Source organism: Octopus sinensis, unplaced genomic scaffold, assembly GCF_006345805.1.
Source record: "Octopus sinensis unplaced genomic scaffold, ASM634580v1 Contig18616, whole genome shotgun sequence".
Taxonomy (NCBI): domain Eukaryota; kingdom Metazoa; phylum Mollusca; class Cephalopoda; order Octopoda; family Octopodidae; genus Octopus; species Octopus sinensis.
Genome location: NW_021835954.1, coordinates 103,554 through 122,855, shown reverse-complemented (window position 1 = coordinate 122,855; position 19,302 = coordinate 103,554). Strand labels below are relative to the sequence as shown.

Here is a 19,302-nt window from a genome sequence, read left to right as displayed (position 1 = left end):
GCTGTCAGTTGATACAAATCTACAGGCCATTATTTATTCTTTTTTACTCAGTTTGTACAATTGTTAATCTGTAAATATCTCTTCTTTGGAGGAATCAAATTTCAAACAATATTTTCTAACACGAGCATATTTCATAAAATGACGTTAAAGCCACAATTAGAATGTTGATTGAATGATAAAAGCACATCTTTTAATGTGTTCTTTCAGCTAGTCAAAAGGGTTGTTTCTTAGAATTCAATCATCTTCCTTCATGTAGTAAATTTGCTCAAACAAAGATACCCCACCCCTTTTTTTTTTTACTTAATAACAACTGAGAATCCCAGGGATGTTAGATAATATTGAACGTAAGACCCTGTTTTATATCTTTGTTCATCGTTAATGTGAACAGAAAACACTCAAGCATAACACGCCAATTTATAAGGTATGATTGTGGTATAAAATCGTCTACACCTACAATTTCTTCCTTTCCTTATACTTCATATATATATTGTAGCATGAAACAATTGTACTACACTACCTTGGATATCCTTGTTGCTTATTTTGATTATATATATATATATATTTCTTTATTTGTGTATTAAGGCTACCATTGGTTTCATGTTAAGAAAAATATCTTAATATCTTAACAATTCTTCAAGCCGCTCACATGTAGGAATGGTGTTCATCTCCATTTTGGATGGGAGGTGAACATGTGATTGGTTTGAAAAGATTTTAAGATATTTTTCTTAACATGAAACCAATGGTAGCCTTAATACACAAATAAAGAAATTTTATCTACCAATGCAGTGTTGAGTACTCATTCTCGTTGTTCGACATTTACGTATATATATACATATATATTATTGTGTCTGGGGAAAGTCATTCTGTTTTAATACCTTATTAATTAACACACTCACCGGTTCGATTTCATTTTTATTTTATTTTATTTTATCTAGTTTCAGCTCACGAGCTGTGGCCATGCTGGGGCACCGCCATTTGGTGTAGCTACATGATTTTACTTCACGAATGCTTTTTAGCAATTGCCATTTGGTGCATGAGAGAGTTCGATGCAGCTGCCCTCATCCGCACCTCCTGCCGTGAAGTTGGTTCATCTGGGATACCTGACAAGAAGAGATCCAGTTTTATTTTAAAGACATCTGCATCTACCCCATGCAGGTCTCTCAGGTTCTTCGGGAGGATATTGAAGAGCTGTGGGCCTCTGAAGCCCAGGCTATCACAGAATCTTGTCCTACATCTTGATGGCAAATTTGGAGTCCTTGGCACTGTGCAGTGGCGCCCAGTTCTGGCATTTGTGTAACTCTCGATGCCAAAGTTTGGGTCAAGTCCTTCTAGGATCTTCCAGATGTATATTATGGCATATCTTTCTCGCCTACGCTCTAAGGAATAGAGTCTTAATCTCTTGAGTCTTTCCCAGTAGCTTATATGCTGCACAGAGGCTATCTTCTTCGTGTATGCAATGTCTTCAATAATCGTTGACTCTGTCCGTTATTGGAGTTGCATTCCTTTTGTTGTTTGTTTGTGCGCATGTGTGTGCGTCAGTGTGCATGTGTATGTATGTATGCGCGTGTGTGTATGCATATATATATGTACGCGTGTGTGTGCGTTTGTATGTATGTATTCTGCATATTCATGTGTTTGTGCGTGTGTGTATTTGTGTGAGTACCTCTGTCTTGTTTGAGTGTGTCTATGTGTATCGGTTTGTGTGACTATGTACGTGCGTCTGTTATGCATGGATGTCTGTCTCCATATGTATCCTTGTTTATGCGTGTGAAGTGTGCGTGTGTGCCCATGGTCGTGTGTTTCAATCTTCTTTTGTGTATGTGTGTGTGTGTGCTTCTTTGTCCGTATTACCTATGTACCTGTCTATTTATCTATCAGGTTACTTACATATCCATTTACCTACTTATATACGTCTACATAACAACTTACTAACAAATCTGCATATGTATAAACTGTGTGTATCGGGTATCACTACCTACTATGTGTATCTCCTATTTAGTATTGAGGATGCTTAATTTATGAGGACGTACTCAATGCAGATGTCGCGTTGACCCAGTGTGCCTCTATGTTGATCTTTGGCATGTTGGAAGAGTATGGAGGACTGTTTTTTGTTGTCATATTTTCTTAAATGATCATTTAGTCTTCCTGCAATGTTTCTAGATGTCTCACCAGTGTATGTCATGCTCTTGTCTTTACAAGCACCCTCTATGCACCTTATGCTGTAGACTACATTTCTACTTCTACAGTTAATGCCACGGTTAATCTTATATACCCTGCAGTTCTCATTGATGCATGCGGGTACGTCCTACATAATTCTGATCTGATAGAACTCCCTGGCTTTTCAATGGTCTTAATGTTGAGTTTGGCCTCCTTCAGAGCTTTCCTAAATATTTGGGCTAATTCTCCATGGGCTGTGGCCTCTACAAACATCACTCCTTGATATCTAAGTCTGCTATCAGTATGTGATTTTCATGCTGTGTGACAAAGCTGAGTTCTTGTGAACAACATATTTAGAAGCTATTTTCCTTGAGGCATTGGATCATCTTTTCCACTTTTTTGGTGGAATTCTTTGTCAGAGAGTTTGCTTCTTTTTCTTCTCTGCTAACGAACGTTATTTGAAATATTAGAAATTCACTTCTCGCAGTAGACACAAACTTACAAAGTGCAAGAGATTGAAACTAACTACTATAAGGTCTCTTATAGATACGCGTATGGCTGAGTGGCTGAGATTGTGTGGCAATCATATAGTTATAGGTTTTGATCCTAGTTAGTGGCACTATGAGCAAGTGTATTCTTGTTTCATTATTGCCCACAAGGGGCTAAACATAGAGGGGACAAACAAGGACAGACAAAGGGATTAAGTTGATTACATTGACACCAGTGCGTAACTGGTACTTAATTTATCGATCCCGAAAGGATGAAAGGCAAAGTTGACCTCGGCGGAATTTGAACTCAGAATGTAATGGTAGATGAAATACCGCTAAGCATTTCGTCCGGCGTGCTAACGTTTCTGCCAGCTCGCTGCCTTCAAAAGTGTATTCTTTTATAGACTTAGGCATAGTGAAGCCTGTAAGTGAAACTGGGTACATGGAAACCCATTAAAAGTTCTGTGTCTGTTGCAGGTATTCAGTGGGTAGACTTAACTTGTCATTCTGTTCAATGATAGCATCCAGGCTTTGGGTACCTTTAGTGGAGTTCACTCTTTCACAGACATTTAAACTCAGTCTTCATTCTAAAGATAATTCAAAGTTCATGAGTTCATCTATTTTCTCTACCAATTGTGGAGAACCAGATAAAAAGAAATCACATGTGCTACCATTCCTTCTCTGACTTGGACATCAAAAATTTCTAAAAATTTGCAACTTACTCTTTACTCTCTCTTTTACTTGTTTCAGTCATTTTACTGTGGCCATGCTGGAGCACCGCCTTTAGTCAAGCGAATCTAACCCCGGGACTTATTCTTTGTAAGCCTAGTACTTATTCTATCGGTCTGTCTTGCTGAACCGCTAAGTTATGGGGACGTAAACACCAGCATCGGTTGTCAAGCGATGTTGGGGGGGGGGACAAACACAGACACGCAAACACATACACACACATACATACATATATACGATGGGCTTCTTTCAGTTTCTCTCTACCAAATCCACTCACAAGGCTTTGGTCAGCCCGTGGCTATAGTAGAAGACACTTGCCCAAGGTGCCATGCAGTGGGACTGAACCCGAAACTATGTGGTTAGTAAGCAATCTACTTACCGCACAGCCACTCCTACGCCTTGTTCATCAACTATAATAAAATTTGTAATAATATCTAAATATAAGTGTTTTTGTATTTTTTCCAGATATTTTCTGTGGTGTCACTCGTGTGTTTAACAACGTCTGGAAGACATGAGGGAGGTTACCTGTCTTTGCCGCTCTGTTGGCATTTTCGTATCATGGTTTTCATTTTGGTTCTCACTCTGCTCAGCAGTTTTGTTGTCTGGACATTCCACGCTATCGGACTTTCCAGTGCATTCCCCATCAATTGGTACTTCCTTGTAAGTATTCACAAAACTACCATTTTTCTGTTTCCTTCTTTTCCTCTTTCTCATCTTCCTTCCTCTTCTATCCATCTGTGAACATGCATTTGGCATTGCAAAGGGCAAAACCTGAACCACACCCTTATTTACCAGTTGGACACAGGATACTAGTTATTACAGACCCTGCTCAGATATGTAACTTTGTTACACATGTAACAAGCCACTGACACACACTCACACCTTATATAAAACCATTTGAATGAGCCGATGATGGAACCTTTAAATGGTCCCTTGACCTGCTAGAAATAGCAGCCAAATCTCAAATTATACCCAGCCAGCTCAAAAAAAAGAAAGAAGGAAGTTTTTAGACAACTTTGATCATAGTTCTGTTCAAACAAAACTCACCTTTGACTAAACCCTCTAAGTGCGCTCCCCTGACTTATCTCAGTTTCCTCATTATGTCTTGTCCCAGCACACTCTTCAGAAAACACTTTAATCAGTTTCTGTCTATCAAATACTCTCACAAGCTTTGGTCTGCTCAGGGCTACAATGGAAGACACTTTCCCAAAGTTTCGTGCAGTGGGACTGAACCTGAGACCACATGATTGGGAAGCAAGCTTCTCAGCCATGCCATGATGATGATGATTTTTCATCTTTTATCTTTTACTTGACTATGGTCATGTTGGGGCACTGCCTTGGAGAGACTTAGTTGAAAAAATTGACTCCAAAAACCTGGTTCTTATTCCATTGGTCTCTTTTGCTGAATCACACCAACACCAGTTGTCAAATGATGACGGGGGACAAACACTGACACAAAAACACATACATGTATGTGTGTATATATATATATGATGGGTTTCTTTCAGTTTCCATCTACCAAATCCACTCACAAGGCTTTGGTTGACCCAAGGCTATAGTAGAAGACACTTGCACAAGGTGCCATGCAGTGGGACTGAACCCAGAACCGTGTGGTTGGGAAGCAAGCTTCTTAACACACAACCATGCCTGCTGTTACAATGAGAATTTCTTAAAAAAATATCTGAAGTGCAAGACATGCAGATTCAAATATTTTCCTCAAGATTATGAAGGTAATCTTTTCAGAAACAGAAAATGATGGTAATTTCTTAATGCTGGTTAATGGTTTAGGGATCTCAAGTTCTTTGGGGAGAGCTAGAGCCAATTAAAAGGGTACTTATTACATGACTGGTGCTTATTTTCTTAACCTTACAGAAAGTTCAGGTAATTTTTGCCTCCCAAAGCAGACTTTAGACTTGGAATATACACAAACGAAACTAAATACTGTAATTAGTTCATTGTTCTACCATTTTAAAACTCTGCCGATCCCAAGCAGAAAATATTTTACTTCTTGACTAACTCGGATTTTCAGCTTTTCTTTTCATCAAATCTAGAGCTGATGAAATTATGCACCACTAAAGATTTTGTTGCTCGTGAATTGGCAGAGTTATTATCCAGGTAAAATGCTTAGTGACACCTTGTCTGTCTTCACATTCTGAGTTCAAATTCTGCCAAAGTCAACTTTGCCTTTCATCCTTTCGAGGTTAATAAAATAAGTACCAGTTTTGTACTGGGGTCGATGCAGTCGACTTACTCCTTCTCCGAAATTGTTGGCCTTGTGCAAAAATTTGAAATCAATATTTCTGTTGAAATCATCATCATCATTGTTCGACCGTGGTTGAGACAATGGAGTTTACTATGTTACGCCAGACTTCACGGTCCATCATAGCATTACAGAGGTCCTGTTGCTGGATGCCTGTATCCCTGGAGATTATATCAGGGTAGGAGAGTATGCACTCTCTGGTATCGCGAGCAGATGGCTTCCAGAGGAGAAGAGTAGAAATTACCTCGTTTTCAGCTCTACAACAATGTCCTGCAAACTGGACTCTCCTACCTTTCATAAGAGATGATACAGGTGGTAATTTCCCATATATTTGTACTTTGGTTGGATGACGCTTCCACGAGAGATTTTGAGCTCTCATAAGGAGGCGAGTGTAGGTTCCATCCAACCGCCTCTCAAGCTTCTTTGATAACGTCCAGGTTTCTGAGCCATATAGTAGAATTGGTTCGACTGTGGCTTTGAAGATTTTAAGTTTGAAATCTCTACTTAGATTTGAAATACACTGTTTTTGGTTCAATTAACTTTGAAGATAACGAAGAATTTAGTCAAATAACTTGAGCATTATCAAGATAGTATTTGGAACATATATTAACAAGAAATTTTGATGAAAGTTTATAATTTCGGTGACTTTAAAACAGTGTATTTGTGTCATAGAACTAAGTGTAGTCTTAGACTGCACAAGGCCGGAAAGTTTTGGAGAGGGGGGGTGTCGATTCCGTCGACCCCAGCACTCAACTGGTACTCATTTTATTGACCCTGAAAGAATGAAAGGCAAAGTCAACCTCAGCAGAATTTGAACTCAGAATGTAAAAACGGACATAATGCTGCTAACCTTTTTGCCTGGCAAGCTAACAATTCTGCCAACTTGCTATCTTTAGGTATGTTAATATCGGTTTCAAATTTTGGCACAAGGCCAGCAATTTTTGGGAGAGTGGGTAAGTTGATTACATTGACCCTAGCGCTTAACTGGTGCTTATTTTTTGACACTGAGGTGATGAAAGGCCAAGTCGACCTCAATGGAATTTGAACTCAGAACATAAAGATGGCCAAAATGCTTCTAAGCATTTTTCCCAACATGCTAACAGTTCTATCATCTCACTACCTTTAGGCAGGTTAATATCAAAAGGGATAGTAGGTGTCACTTCGCCTTGTATAACCAAGTCCAAGGAAATCAATATTATTAACCATGTTACAAACAATAACTCTGAGCACTTTTTCAAACTCCATCTGTCTAACACCCGTGGACATGTTTACAAAGTCAGAAAACAGCACAGCTCCCATGACTTTAGGAAACATTTTTTCATGCTGAGAGTTGCTGAAGCATGGAACAAACTGCCGGCATCAGTTGTTAGTTTTTGGAGCACTGCATCCTTCATAACTTCCATGCTTCCTGAGATTCGTCAACACTACACCTGATTTTCTCCCCTCCATACACACGCAAGCATGTATCTGACTCATACACTGTTTGCTTCCCAGACATTTGTACATTACTGCATATGCTTTATATGCACTTTTGACAAGTTGTGGTGCACCTGAGCACTGTATACAATAATTTCATTATTATTATTATTATTATTTTTTTTTTTTTACTTGTTTCAGTCATTTGACTGCAGCCATGCTGGAGCACTGCCTTTAATCGAGCAACTCGACCCCGGGACTTATTCTTTTGTAAGCCCACTACTTATTCTATCGGTCTCTTTTGCCGAACTGCTAAGTAACAGGGACACAAACACACCAGCATCAGTTATCAAGCAATGCTAGGGGGACAAACACAGACACACACACGCATATATATATATATATACAACGGGCTTCTTTCAGTTTCCGTCTACCAAATCCACTCACAAGGCTTTGGTAGGCCCGAGGCTATAGTAGAAGACACTTGCCCAAGGTGCCACGTAGCGGGACTGAACCTGGAACCATGTGGTTGGTTAGCAAGCTACTTACCACACAGTCACTCCTGCGCCTAATATAATAATAATAATAATAATAATTATTATTATTATTATTATTATTGACCAAAAAAAAGGAAGGCCATCCTCATGTCTCATTAAACCTTGACAAACAACGGCATTACTGACCGTACACTTGTCTCACATAATTTCCCCAGCATGTTTTAATTTATTCAGTACTTCACTTTTTCTGTCATAGCAACATCATATTTTATTTGCTTTATATTTATTACTGTTAATTCTGTTTTATAAATACGTTTTTCTCCTCCTCCCAGGACATGATTGCTTACTCCATATTCGCATTTCTCTACCTTGTTGGAGCTTCCCTTGTGGCCAGCGCATTTGATTTTTATGAGAAAATGCAAGTGGGCGTCACTCACCAAACTATACAGCAACTGATTTTATCAGTGGTAAGTGCAACTTAACTCCTGAATAGACTCATTGACATTTCACTGTCCGCTCCTACAGCTTTTCATATTATATTATCTCTTCTCTCTATTCTCAATTGTCATTTTCTCATTATTTATTCATATCTTTAATGAAACTTACTTATCTGCTACTCAGTCTGGTCCAACTGCTGTGGTGTTGCAGCTCTCTTTTACACACCCACATGCACGCACTCATGCATACATGCATGCATGTATGCGTGCACATGCACACCCATGCACATATGCGACTGTGTGGTAAGAAGCTTGCTTTCCCACCACATGGTTCTGGGTTCAGCCCCACTGCGTGGCATCTTCGGCAGGAGTCTTCTGCTATTGCTTTGCACCAACCAAAGTCTTGTAAGTGGATTTGTTAGATGGAAACAGAAAAGAAGCCCATTGTATGTGTGTGTGTGTGTTTGTGTTTGTGTGTGAGTGCATGTGTCTTTGTGGCTGTGTTTGTCACCCACCACCATTTGAAAACTGGTGTTGAGGTGCTTATGTCTCCGTAAATTAGCAGTTCTGCAAAAAAAGATCAGTAAAATAAGTACCAAACTTTAAAAAAAAAATTAAGTACAGGGTTCTATTCAGTTGACTAAAGAAATTTCTTGAAGCTGGTGCCCCAACCTAGCTGCAGCCTAATGACTGAAACAAGTAAAAGATAATATATCATCATCATCATCATCATCATCATCGTTTAACGTCCGTTCTCCATGCTAGCATGGGTTGGACGGTTCGACCGGGGATCTGGGAAGCCAGAAGGCTGCACCAGGCTCCAGTCTTATCTGGCAGTGTTTCTACAGCTGGATGCCCTTCCTAACGCCAACCACTCCGTGAGTGTAGTGGGTGCTTTTTACGTGCCACCTGCACAGGTGCCAGGCGAGGCTGGCAACGGCCACGGTCGGATTGGTGTATTTTATGTGCCACCGGCACGGAAGCCAGACGAGGCAGCGCTGGCATCGGCCACGAGTCGGATAGTGCTTTTTACGTACCACCAGACCAGGGATCCTGGCTGGTTCAATTCGATTTCGATTTCGCTTGCCCCAACATGTCTTCGCAAGCAAGGGGGTTGGCATGGGTGCCTGTCGTACGGTCAGATTGGTGTATTTTACGTGCCACCGGCACGGAAGCCAGTGGAGGCGGCGCTGGCATCGGCCACGAGTCGGATAGTGCTTTTTACGTACCACCAGACCAGAGATCCTGGCTGGTTCAATTCGATTTGATTTGATTTGATTTCGCTTGCCCCAACATGTCTTCGCAAGCAAGGGGGTTGGCATGGGTGCCTATATATATATATATCAAAATAAGCAATAAGGATATCCAAGGTAGGGTAGTACAATCGTTTCATGCTACTTCATTTCATTAAACACTGTAAGTATTACATCAGTTTTAAAATGTTGAGCAATCTTCAGCCACATATAGAATTTTTTAATTAAATGGACAATGCACATTCTTATCTTTATTTCGTTTGCCAACATTATAAAGAGGGTAGATATATAGACAGATATATAAAGAGGGTAGATATATATGTCTATATATCTAACTTCTTTATAATGTTGGCAAACGAAATAAAGATAAGAATGTGCATAGTCTGTTTAAATGGAAAATTCTATAAGTGGCTGAAGATTGCTCGGCATTTTAAAACTGATGTAATACTTACAGTGTTTAATGAAATGAAGTAGCATGAAACGATTGTACTACACTACCTTGGATATCCTTGTTGCTTATTTTTATTATAATCACTCCATTTGATTGATATGGATAATACCATACTAAATTCTGGTGCCTTTAACTTAAGTACCATATTCATCTGAATCTAAATTTTACTGAACTTATATATATATATATATATACGATGAGCTTCTTTCAGTTTCCATTAACCAAAATCCACTCACAAGATTTTAGTTGGACTGAGGTTATAGTAGAAGACATTTGCCCAGGGTCAATGCAGTGGGACTGAACCCTGAACCATATGGTTGGGAAACAAACTCTTCTTACCAAACAGCCATGCCTGCACCTTTGTATGTATGTGTGTGTGTGTGTTTTTGTGTCCCCCCCCCCTTGTCTTGACGTCATGTGACTGTTCTAAATGAATGTCATCAACATACCAGCAATGCCATTTGCTGCCAGTCTTCTGTGAAAAAACATTTTCTGGTTATGAGGAATTATTAGTGTGCTTGGAGACATGTGAGGATTGGTGACAAGAAGGTATCCAGCTGTAGAGAATCCACAGCAATGAATTCCATCTGGCCCTTGCACACATGAAAAAATGGATGCTAAAATGATGATGATGATGATGATAGCATACATATATAACTAAATACGTATGCAAACATAAAAAGTTTTTTTCTTTGTATCAGAAATGAAGAAGACATTGGAAGCCAGAAATGTTAACTGTCGCAACTGATCAATGGCGATGTTCATCATCATCATCACCATCGTTTAACATCTGATTTCCATGCTAGCATGGGTTGGACGGTTCGACCGGGGTCTGGGAAGCCAGGAGGCTGCACCAGGGTCCAGTCTGATCTGGCAGTGTTCCTACAGCTGGATGCCCTTCCTAACGCCAACCACTCCGTGAGTGTAGTGGGTGCTTTTTACGTGCCACCGGCACAGGGGCCAGAGGAGGCTGGCTACGGCCACAATCGGTTGGTGCATTTTATGTGCCACCGGCACAGGTGCCAGGGGATGCTGGCAATGGCTACAATCGGTTGGTGCTTTTTATGTGCCACTGGCACAGGTGCCAGGGGATGCTGGCAATGGCCACAATCGGTTGGTGCTTTTTATGTGCCACCGGCACAGAAGCCAGTCAAGGCGAGAGGCCAGTCATGTTGACGAAATAAAAATGATATTCAGACATTTAGAAGTCTGTAATGCATATATAAAATAGTTATTTCTTGGTCCAACTGTCTGTTTGTCCTCCATCCATCCGTCTGTCTATCCGTCCATCCATCCACCCATCCATCCACCCATCCACCCAGTGCTGTTTTCAGTCCCCAGACCATATTATCCCTGCTTACTGCTATCATGACAGAAATGGCTATACACGAGTGCAGGCCCCATGAGTCAGAGTGACTTTCCCAGTGCATCTCTCTCACCATCCTCTGGGGCAATGCCTTTCCCATTTTGTCTCCTAGAACCATGAGGCAGTTTGAATTACAGGAAATTGAAAGAATGTAAGAATTTCATAGTTCTATACATCACACATGAAACACCCCCCACCATACTTACATTCATTTTCAAATTGACCGGCTATCTTACTGCTTATCTATTCCATCCATCTACCTAACCACCTATCTATTCATCTATCCACCTATCCATCCATCCATCCATCCATCCATCCATCCATCCATCTATCCATCTATCTATCTATCTATCCATCTATCCATCTATCTATCTATCTATCTATCTATCTATCCATCCATATATCTATCCATCTATCTGTCTATCCATCTGTCAGTCCATCTATCCATCCATGTACAAGCATAAGAAGTTCACATTATAACCATGTGGTTTTGGGTTGAGTCCCACTGCCCTGACCCCTTGAGATAATGTCTTCTTCTATATCCCAAGATCAACCAGTGCCCTTTGAGGAAATTTGGTAAATAGAGGCTGCAAAGAAGCTCATTATATATAATCTTTTAATCTTTTACTTGTTTCAGTCATTTGACTGCGGCCTTGCTGGAGCACCGCCTTTTAGTCGAGCAAATCGACCCCGGGGCTTATTCTTTGTAAGCCCAGTACTTATTCTATCGGTCTGTTTTGCCAAACCGCTAAGTGACGGGGACGTAAACACACCAGCATCGGTTGTCAAGCAATGCTAGGGGGACAAACACAGACACACACACACACACACACACACACACACATACATATACATATATACGACAGGCTTCTTTCGGATTCCGTCTACCAAATCCACTCACAAGGCATTGGTCGGCCCGGGGCTATAGCAGAAGGCACTTGCCCATGATGCCACGCAGTGGGACTGAACCCGGAACCATGTGGTTGGTTAGCAAGCTACTTACCACACAGCCACTCCTGCACCTATATCTGTATATTTTCATAATTGTACATTACTAGTTGCTTTTTGCATCATGCTCAGGGAAGTAATTGAAAAAGTGGAGAGAGAGAGAGAGAAGAGAGAGAGTGAGATAAAGGAGAATAAGAGATGAGAGCCAATGGTGGTGGTCGTGGCAGGGATGATGTTCATTTGTTATTCGTGGTGGCAGTTGTTTGTTGGCAGCAGTTATGGTAGTCATGTGACACTAATGACACAGGTTGACAATAATTACCTGTCCTAAGATATATCTTAAATCACATAATGTATATATATTTAATTTCCGTCCACAAAAATAAAATAACCTGCTGTCAATTCTTTACTACTTCTAGAAACTACCACCACCTCCATTTAACCAACATTCGACAAACACCATCACCACAACAAACTGTTAGAGTTGTCAGTGGATGTATATATAGGTGGGTGTGTGCGTGTGTGTGTGTGCACGCTCACAGACATGTATGATGTGTAAGATTATAAGTCAGTATCGATTCAGCTGTTTCTTGTTTTCTTTTTATTATTTTTTTTCCCCTCTTATCTTTTACTGCTATCATCTCAATCAACATTTGTCCCAGTTTCCTCTTCTGTCTCTTCCTCCCTTTCTCCTTTCTCTCCCCCTCCTCTCCCTTTCTCTAAGTTGCCTGCCATTTGTTCTCATCTCATTGTTCTCAGTGTTTACTAGGGAAACCTATAGAATTTCTAATGGTTTTTGCTGTGTGGGTAAGGAGATAAAAATGAAGAAGGAGTTAGGAGCTAGATGAGAATGCAGTTCAGCAGGTAGGAATAGGGAATTCATTCAGCTAGCAAAAATGAGTAGTACCTGTATCTCTCTATATATAAACGGCAAAATGTCTGTCTGTGTGTGTGTGTGTGTGTGTGTGTGCATGTCGTTTATACAAATCCACAATTTTTCAGTTAGAGGGATCGCACTTTCTATGGTCATTCAAAAACCGTCCAAGGGTGGTCGTGCACATCTTTACATTTCCCCAGTCAGTCCGCAAAGCCATTAAAAAAAATCAATAGAAGTGACTTTTTTGTGAATTTTCTATCCAAAACCCAATCAAAATGCCCAAAACTTGATATGCCAATTGAATGCCAGCTAGCTGTATGTGATTGGTCGGAGATTTGGACAGTACTCGCGTGTATGTGCGCATGCATGCAGCTGTATATGCATGCACTAGCACTATGACTCAGCATTAATAATCAACCTTGTCATATTCTGTGTCATGCTGAATCTCCCTGAGAACTACGTTGAGGCTACACACGTCTGCAGATTGCTCTGCCACTTGCAAGTTAATTTCAAAAGCTGGCTGTTCTGTTGATTGGATCAACTGGAACCCTCATCTTCATAACTGACGGAGTCATCATCATCGTTTAACGTCCGCTTTCCATGCTAGCATGGGTTGGACGATTTTGACTGAGAGCTGGCAAACCAGATGGCTGCACCAGGCTCCAATCTGATCTGGCAAAGTTCCTACAGCTGGATGCCCTTCCTAACGCCAACCACTCCGAGAGTGTAGTGGGTGCTTTTTACGTGCCACCGGCACGGGGGCCAGTCCGGCGGTACTGGCAATGACCTCGCTCGAATCTCTTTACAAATGCCACCAGCACAGGTGCCAGTAAGGGGACGTTGGTAATGATTACGCTCGAATGGTGCCCTTTTAGATGCCACCGGCATGGAAGCTAGTTGACTGCTCTGGCAACGACCGTGCTCGGATGGTGCTCTTGGTACCCTTCTAGCGCGGGCACATGTGCCAGTAAGGTGACACTGGTAACGATCACCCTCGAATGATGCCCTTTTATGTGCCACTGGCACGGAGCAGGGAGGAATTAAGAAAAGGAGCAGTGTCTGGGTGTGTATGTGCAAGAATAGGAGCATATCTTGTGTCTGGAAGTAGGCATATGGTGTAGTGGTGTGTGGAGTTCTTGGAGTGTATATGTGTGTAGAAGTGTGATGTGTATTTGTCCCTTTTTTTTCAGCTCATTTACAGAGTATGTTTGATGTAAAAATTTAATTTTGTAACAACCACCAGGTTTTGTAATTGCTCACAGGCAGCAATATTCAAATGTAAAGAACCCTTTACCCACTGGCATTTAATCTGGCCATATCTGACCCAAATATTCTACCTGGTTTTATGCTGAAACCAGCCAGACCTGGCATCTAACAACTACTCTACAATATTATTCTAGAAACAACCGATTCCATCATTGAAATATTGAAGTTATGAGATAATGCAAAATTAATTCAAACCGATTTGAATAATTAAGCATTAACATTTGACAGAATAATTTGAATGCTAAAGGGTTAAAGTTCATCCAAATTATAGTTTTGGGACCTGCTTCTTTTAAAGAATTTGTATTTGAAGCAGGAAGAATAATTAACGATGGGCATTGTAGTGCTAACCCTTTGAACCCATGCATACACTTCTGTGGGCTCATTCTCATTAGACTATACTCCTGGGTGATGCAAAACAAAGGCAGCCACATGTTTTTTTTTTTTGTGTGTGTGTTTTATGGCTTGCTAATTGGTAGAAAATTCATTATTTTCAGCCATAAACATGATGTCATGTGGCCACCGACTTTTGCAGCTTCCTGGAATAGAATCAAATGAAATTTCACCTGCTAAATATATGTTTGCTGGTTCAAAAGCCTGAGCATTTTTTTTGTTACAAAAAATAAAGATTTATATTCTGTTGTGTCTGGGGAGAGTCATTTTCTTTTTGTGCCTTATAATGTAATACACTCACTGGTAAAATTTCCACTTATTTCTTATTTTTATTTTCCTAAAATTTTCATTGTGTCTTGCAACCTTTTCAAGAGTCTTGACTCTTGAAAATAAAAATAAGAAATAAGTGGAAATTTTACTGGTGAGTGTGTTAAATAATAAGGCACAAAAAGAAAATGACTCTCCCCAGACACAACAGAATATGCTTCAACACACGAACTCATATAAAGAATCTTGCAAACCAAATCCAAAAAACGAAAGATTTATATATTTTTAATGAATATTTTCTTGTTTATTTTTCTAGATAATTGGTTACATTTGTTTATTCTTGTATGGAACAACAGCTGTGATTGGTTACCGACAGTGGAGAATACAACTGAAACAGTACCAACATAGGAAACTATTGGAAGAGGACAACTATGAAGTGTGATCGATTTAGAAAGGAAAACTGATCATTTCAAAAGGAAGAGGATGAATTATTATTATTATTTCTCATGTTAGAAAAATCAACATTATTATTATATTATCACCAAAAAAATTTGATTAATGCCTACATAAAACATTCCCAACCCTTCCAAACAGTATTCCAAGTAGGTTATTTATCCTCCAGGATGCTTTGAATAGAGTAATAACTCTGTCAGTTGATGAGACCTAGCCGAGGCTTCTAGTTGCAGATTTTTACCAAGTCTATATCCTCAACCATCAGAAATCCAATTCTTTATCAGATAGACTGTATGCTAAAGTCTTCAAAAGTACAACCATACCATTTGTTCATTATCACCTAAAAGCTTCGCTAGATCAATTCACTGTACTTGAATCTTGAATATATAAAACCATTCTGAGACACTTTTTGAGTTTTTCTTACTTTATTTTTCATTTGTTTCCAAAAAGAAATTAAATGATTTCAAATACTAGCTTTGTATGTCATCATCATTTAACATCTATGTTCCATACTGGCAAGGGCTGATCAGGTCGTCAGCAAACAACAGGTTCTGTAATACATCATGCTCTAGTGTCTACTCTGGTATGGTTCCTTTGGTTGGATGCCCTTCTTAACACCAAAAACTTTGCACCATGTACTAAATGCTTTTTTTCATGGTCTCAGCACTAATAAAGTTGCCATGCAGCTTACAAGATTATGAACCCCACCAAAAGCAACTTTATTCTAAGAGGTGAGAGGTTAAATATGAGAGAAGGGGTCCAGAACAGAACAAGTTTCTTACAGCAGAAGGTGCACATCATGGTTTTTTTTTTTTGTTCCTTCTCGAGCCACGCCTGGCTCATAAGGGCCGGTTTCCCGGTTTCCTTGGTATATAGGTTCCCCACCTGGACAGTCCATCACAGGTGAGCTACAAGATGCAGGAGAAAAGAGTGAGAGAATGTTGTGGCGAAAGAGTCAGCAGAAGTTTGCTATTACCGTCTGCCAGAGCTGCATAGAGCTTAGGTGTTTTGCTCATAAACACACACATCACCCGGTCTGAGATTCGAACCTGCGATCCCTCAACCATGAGTCCGCTGCCCTAACCACTAGGCCATGTGCCTCCACACATCATGGTTATGAGGTGTGTAGGTGGATCCTTAAAGTACAAAGGGAGTAAAAGTGAATGGGGACAGAAGAACCAGAAGTGTGCATGTGAGAAGAGATTGCAAAAGAGTATGAGAGAGTGAAAGATGGAGAATGGGTGATGGTGGTAAATTGAATACTGTTGCCACCAGAATGTAACAAAGATGAAGTTTTGTTGCAGAGAAATGATTGAAGAACAGAACAATATTCATTATGAAGATGGGGGCATTTATTCAGTTGTTTATAATATTAGTTGTTACAAAATACAATTAGCAACTGTGATGAGTTGCTTGTGTGTACACATTGTTTGTAAATGCTGAAGAACAATTTCTGTGGAGCCATGATTCATTCTGTTTAGGAGCTTGTTTCATCTCTATGCTGCCAGCGAGAGGGAAGGATTAAAGTGCCTTTATAAATAGAGAAAAATTGTAAGTTTGCTCTTCTTTCAGCAGCTGAAATGACAAAGACAGAAAGATAGCTATATGCTTGTGTTTTGATATTGTTACCGAATAAACCAGGTGAATCTAAGACTATAGACTTTTGCAGTATTATCTCTTCTGACCTTTCTATGACTTGAGAAGGTTTTTGAGGTCAACTCATTCACATTAATCTCTTGAGTGTAGAGAGGAGAAAAACAATAGACCAGAAATTTGTTTGTCAATCTATAAAATTGTGGATTTGGTTTCAAAACCCTGCTTTGGCTATTCTGTAGCTGTTCACTACACTGTTGTTTTTGGTGTTGCTTTTGTTGTTTTATAACTCCATATCATCTCTGATCAATCAGAAGTGTTCATATTGTAAGCATTTATTTTTTTTTTTCAGACATGACATATCTGAACTAAACAATATATCTTTTTTTATAAGATGGTAGAGATTTGAGGGAGAACTGTTTGCTGTTTCTAGTAGGTCAAGTGACCACATAGGGGCCCACTGCATGGTGGTGGAGCCTGATTCACATCTTTTTCCTGTGGTCGAGGTGACCAAAGATTAGTGGCAACTCTCATGACAGCATTTGTCAAGTTAAAGCAAACTGGTTCTGGCTTCTTATTTAAAAATCAATACTTCCTGATAAATATCAGTCTTTCTGTTAAGTGTTGGAGATGTTTATAGAAATCCAAATCAGTCCACATATGACCAACACATAACCATGAAAGTATTTTACTGTGGACATAAGTAATATTTATGTCAAGTTTTGGCACATGGCCAGCAATTGTGGGGGAGGAGGTAAATCAATTACATTGACCCCAATAATAATAATAATAGTAATAATAATAATAATAATAATAACAATCCTTTCTACTAAAGGCACAAGGCCTGAAATTTTCAGGGAGGGGACTAGTTGATTACATTGACCCAGTGTTCCACTGGTACTTAATTTATTGACCCTGAAAGGATGAAAAGCAAAGTCAACCTCAGTGGAATTTGAACTCAGAATGTGCAGACATCTGGTTGATGGCAAAAAATGCCATAAAGATTTCTTTTAGGGAACTTGACTCTTGATGTTGCTGCTCTTTTTTAGACTTAAGTGAGCCTTGATTGATCAAAGTTCTGAGACTATTCTAGCTTCAATCATCCCATCTTTATATAAGAGACAACTGAAAAGTTTGTAGGCTGACCAAAATACTTTCATCGAATGGGATCAAATGAGGTTTATTTTTCAATGTAATACTCCTTACATTCCACACATTTCTTCTGTCAGTCTTGCAGTGCTTGGCTCACATTTGTGAAGAAGCTTTCATCCTGTTGGTTAAAAATGTCATCAACAGCAGATATGGCATCATCATCATCATCATCACTGTGATACTGTTTCTCGGTCAAGTGTTTTTCCATGTTGGGGAACAGAAGATAGTGAGATGGGGCCAAACCAGGAGAATAGGGAGGGTGCTCAACCAGTTCAAAACACCAGGCATGCACAGCAATCTTTGAAAGCAAAGACTTGAGTGCTGGAACATTATCCTAATGAAACAAAACCCTGGACATTTGGTCTTGATAGCCTTTGATAACTGCCTCAGCAAGCTGGCATAGTTCTCTCCATTGATGATGTAGCCCTTTTAAAGATAGTTATATTAAATGCAATACCATTTTCATCTTCAAAATAACTGAGGCTATCGTCTTCCTTGCAAATTAAATGACCTTGGACTTCTCTAGAGTAGGCGAAGAGGGGTGTTTCCACCGTGAATTGTCTCTTTGTCTCTGTCTCAAAGTGGTGAAGCCAACACTGATCCTGGTTAAGGAAACGTTCAAGGAACCCAGCTGGATCTGCTTGAAAGAATGTCTGATTTTGCAGTGATGTGTTCAACCTGGTGCACTTTTGATTGGCTGTCAAATGAGACACCTACCGCGCAGACACCTTCATCATGCCAAATTTATTATGCAGAATATTTTCAACCCTCTCACAGAATATGCTAATAGCATTGGCCATTTGATTTATAGTCAATTGCCTGTCATCCATCAGCATGTGGTGAACGTGATCAATGTTTTCCTTGGTGGTGGCAGTTGCAGGACGTCCAGATCTTGGGTCATCTTCAAGAATGTAGCAGCCATATCATCATGAATATTGTTGGGGGCTAAACCCAATAATAGTAATAATAATAACAATCCTTTCTACTAAAGGCACAAAGCCTGAAATTTGCAGGGAGGGGACTAGTTGATTACATTGACCCCAGTGTTTCACTGATACTTAATTTATTGACCCCGAAAGGATGAAAAGCATGTTGTAGGGAATTAGTAATAATGCTACACCCCTCCCACGTGACGAGTGGGGGTCGTACAGTGCCAGATAGTAACATCCTATCGACAGCTTCAGAATATAACAATATCTGTCAGAGGGGCAACCGTCGTACAAAGATAGATACAACAGTGGCGACAAGGATAAACCAATTCCCGTGGTGTTAATAGAAACTCAAAGAGCATTTAAGCAACTC

The 19,302-nt window shown here is 39.9% G+C and overlaps 1 protein-coding gene across 1 annotated transcript in view; it reads left to right on the top strand.

Annotated features, from left to right (window-relative positions):
• LOC115231474 (uncharacterized transmembrane protein DDB_G0281039-like) overlaps nt 1–15,658 on the top strand; it is a 31,689-nt gene extending 16,031 nt beyond the window's left edge. The window contains exons 2-4 of the mRNA XM_029801491.2: nt 3,840–4,034; nt 7,880–8,014; nt 15,119–15,658. Coding sequence (XP_029657351.2) covers nt 3,840–4,034; nt 7,880–8,014; nt 15,119–15,244 — 456 coding nt within the window. The 3' untranslated portion in view covers nt 15,245–15,658. The remainder of the gene's footprint in view (nt 1–3,839; nt 4,035–7,879; nt 8,015–15,118) is intronic.
• Nucleotides 15,659–19,302: the final 3,644 nt, after the last annotated feature.